The sequence below is a fragment of the Papio anubis genome, unplaced genomic scaffold (assembly GCF_008728515.1).
Source record: "Papio anubis isolate 15944 unplaced genomic scaffold, Panubis1.0 scaffold8766, whole genome shotgun sequence".
Classification (NCBI taxonomy): domain Eukaryota; kingdom Metazoa; phylum Chordata; class Mammalia; order Primates; family Cercopithecidae; genus Papio; species Papio anubis.
In genome coordinates, this window is record NW_022169001.1 from 1 (window position 1) to 1,096 (window position 1,096).

The following is a 1,096-nucleotide window of genomic DNA, read 5'->3' on the forward strand; positions in this document are numbered from 1 at the left end:
GGATGCAAAGAACTACAGGAGCTCAGGGAAAGAAGTAGAAAGTTCCTCCTAATGGGGTGGCAAGAGAAAACATGGACATTGACCAGTTTCCAGGGAGATGAGAAGTTCAGGTTGAAAGGAAAGAGGGAGAGGAATAAAGGCCCGCTGGCTGCCTCTGAGCTGCCTGTTATGAAAATGCGTGGATCCCTATGCATGTCAATGACAGCACTTGGAAAACTGTGGAGGAGAAGATGCAATTCAATGGTGCCACTACATTCCTCTGTCTTGTACTTGAGTCTGTATATTCTAGGAGCAGGCAGGTGATGTGAACTGGCTGAGAGAAATGACCCAGGACAGAAGTCAGAGGCCAGAGGCGATGAAGGAGATTCTGAACATGAACTTTACCATCTAGGAACTGAATTTCTACCCTGGGATGCCTGGATCGTGTCCTAAGATTGCTGGGAATTGCCTCTGCTTTTGTTGACATGACATTGGAGTCGTAAGGATAACTGTTGATAGTATGGGAAAGCACTTGGAGGATGAGTGGTACCAAGGACTTAAGAAAAGACCAGTGTGTGCAGGAATGCAAGAGTCCTGGTCCCAAATCCAAACTCTGCCAGGTGCAGATCACTGGGGAGACTCGCAAATTCTGGGTTGTGGCAGATCATGGCCAGCTGCATATGGTTGTCCATGGTCTGGTTCTTCATAATGTGCACACGAATCTTCTCCTCTTCTGTCTCCCCACCTGCCACCCACAAAACACAGAGTCTTTCTGAGCATTGCACCCCAATCCAGCCAAGGAGGAGGCCACCTTCCCCCCACACACTGCAACAAATCACACTCACACAGGTTGTGCTTGCGGGCAATGTAGCGCAGGATGGCGTTGCTCTGGGTGATCTTGTGAGTCCCATCAATCAAGTAGGGCAGCTGGATGAATGGGAAACCAGGGAAGCGCAGTTGGGCCACCAGGTTCCCCAGCATCCCCTTGCCATAAGCAAGGGCAGAGAGGAGACTCAGCACTCACTGTGCCTGCTCATGGCAGGCCTGAGATAGAAATACTGTCACATGGTCGAATGAGCTTGGACACAGAACATCATGGAAGGGCTGTGTAGACAGC

The 1,096-nt window shown here is 50.2% G+C and overlaps 1 protein-coding gene across 1 annotated transcript; it reads right to left on the reverse strand.

Annotated features, from left to right (window-relative positions):
• Positions 1 to 85: 85 nt before the first annotated feature.
• Positions 86 to 975, reverse strand: LOC116273558 (glutathione S-transferase Mu 1-like). The gene is made up of 2 exons (XM_031662701.1): positions 825 to 975; positions 86 to 724 (listed from the first exon to the last, which is right to left on the reverse strand). Exons 1-2 carry the CDS (start codon positions 958 to 960, stop codon positions 537 to 539), a joined length of 324 nt encoding a protein of 107 aa, XP_031518561.1. The 5' UTR covers positions 961 to 975; the 3' UTR covers positions 86 to 536.
• Between the last annotated feature and the right edge of the window lie 121 nt (positions 976 to 1,096).

What these genes read in the sequence shown, in the direction of transcription:
- LOC116273558 (XM_031662701.1), bottom strand. Translation starts at nt 960, where the DNA reads ATGCTGGGGAACCTGGTGGCCCAACTGCGCTTCCCTGGTTTCCCATTC. An exon ending in TGCCCGCAAGCACAACCTGT is followed by an intron (nt 725 to 824) that starts GTGAGTGTGATT and finishes TGTGGGTGGCAG; the next exon opens with GTGGGGAGACAGAAGAGGAG.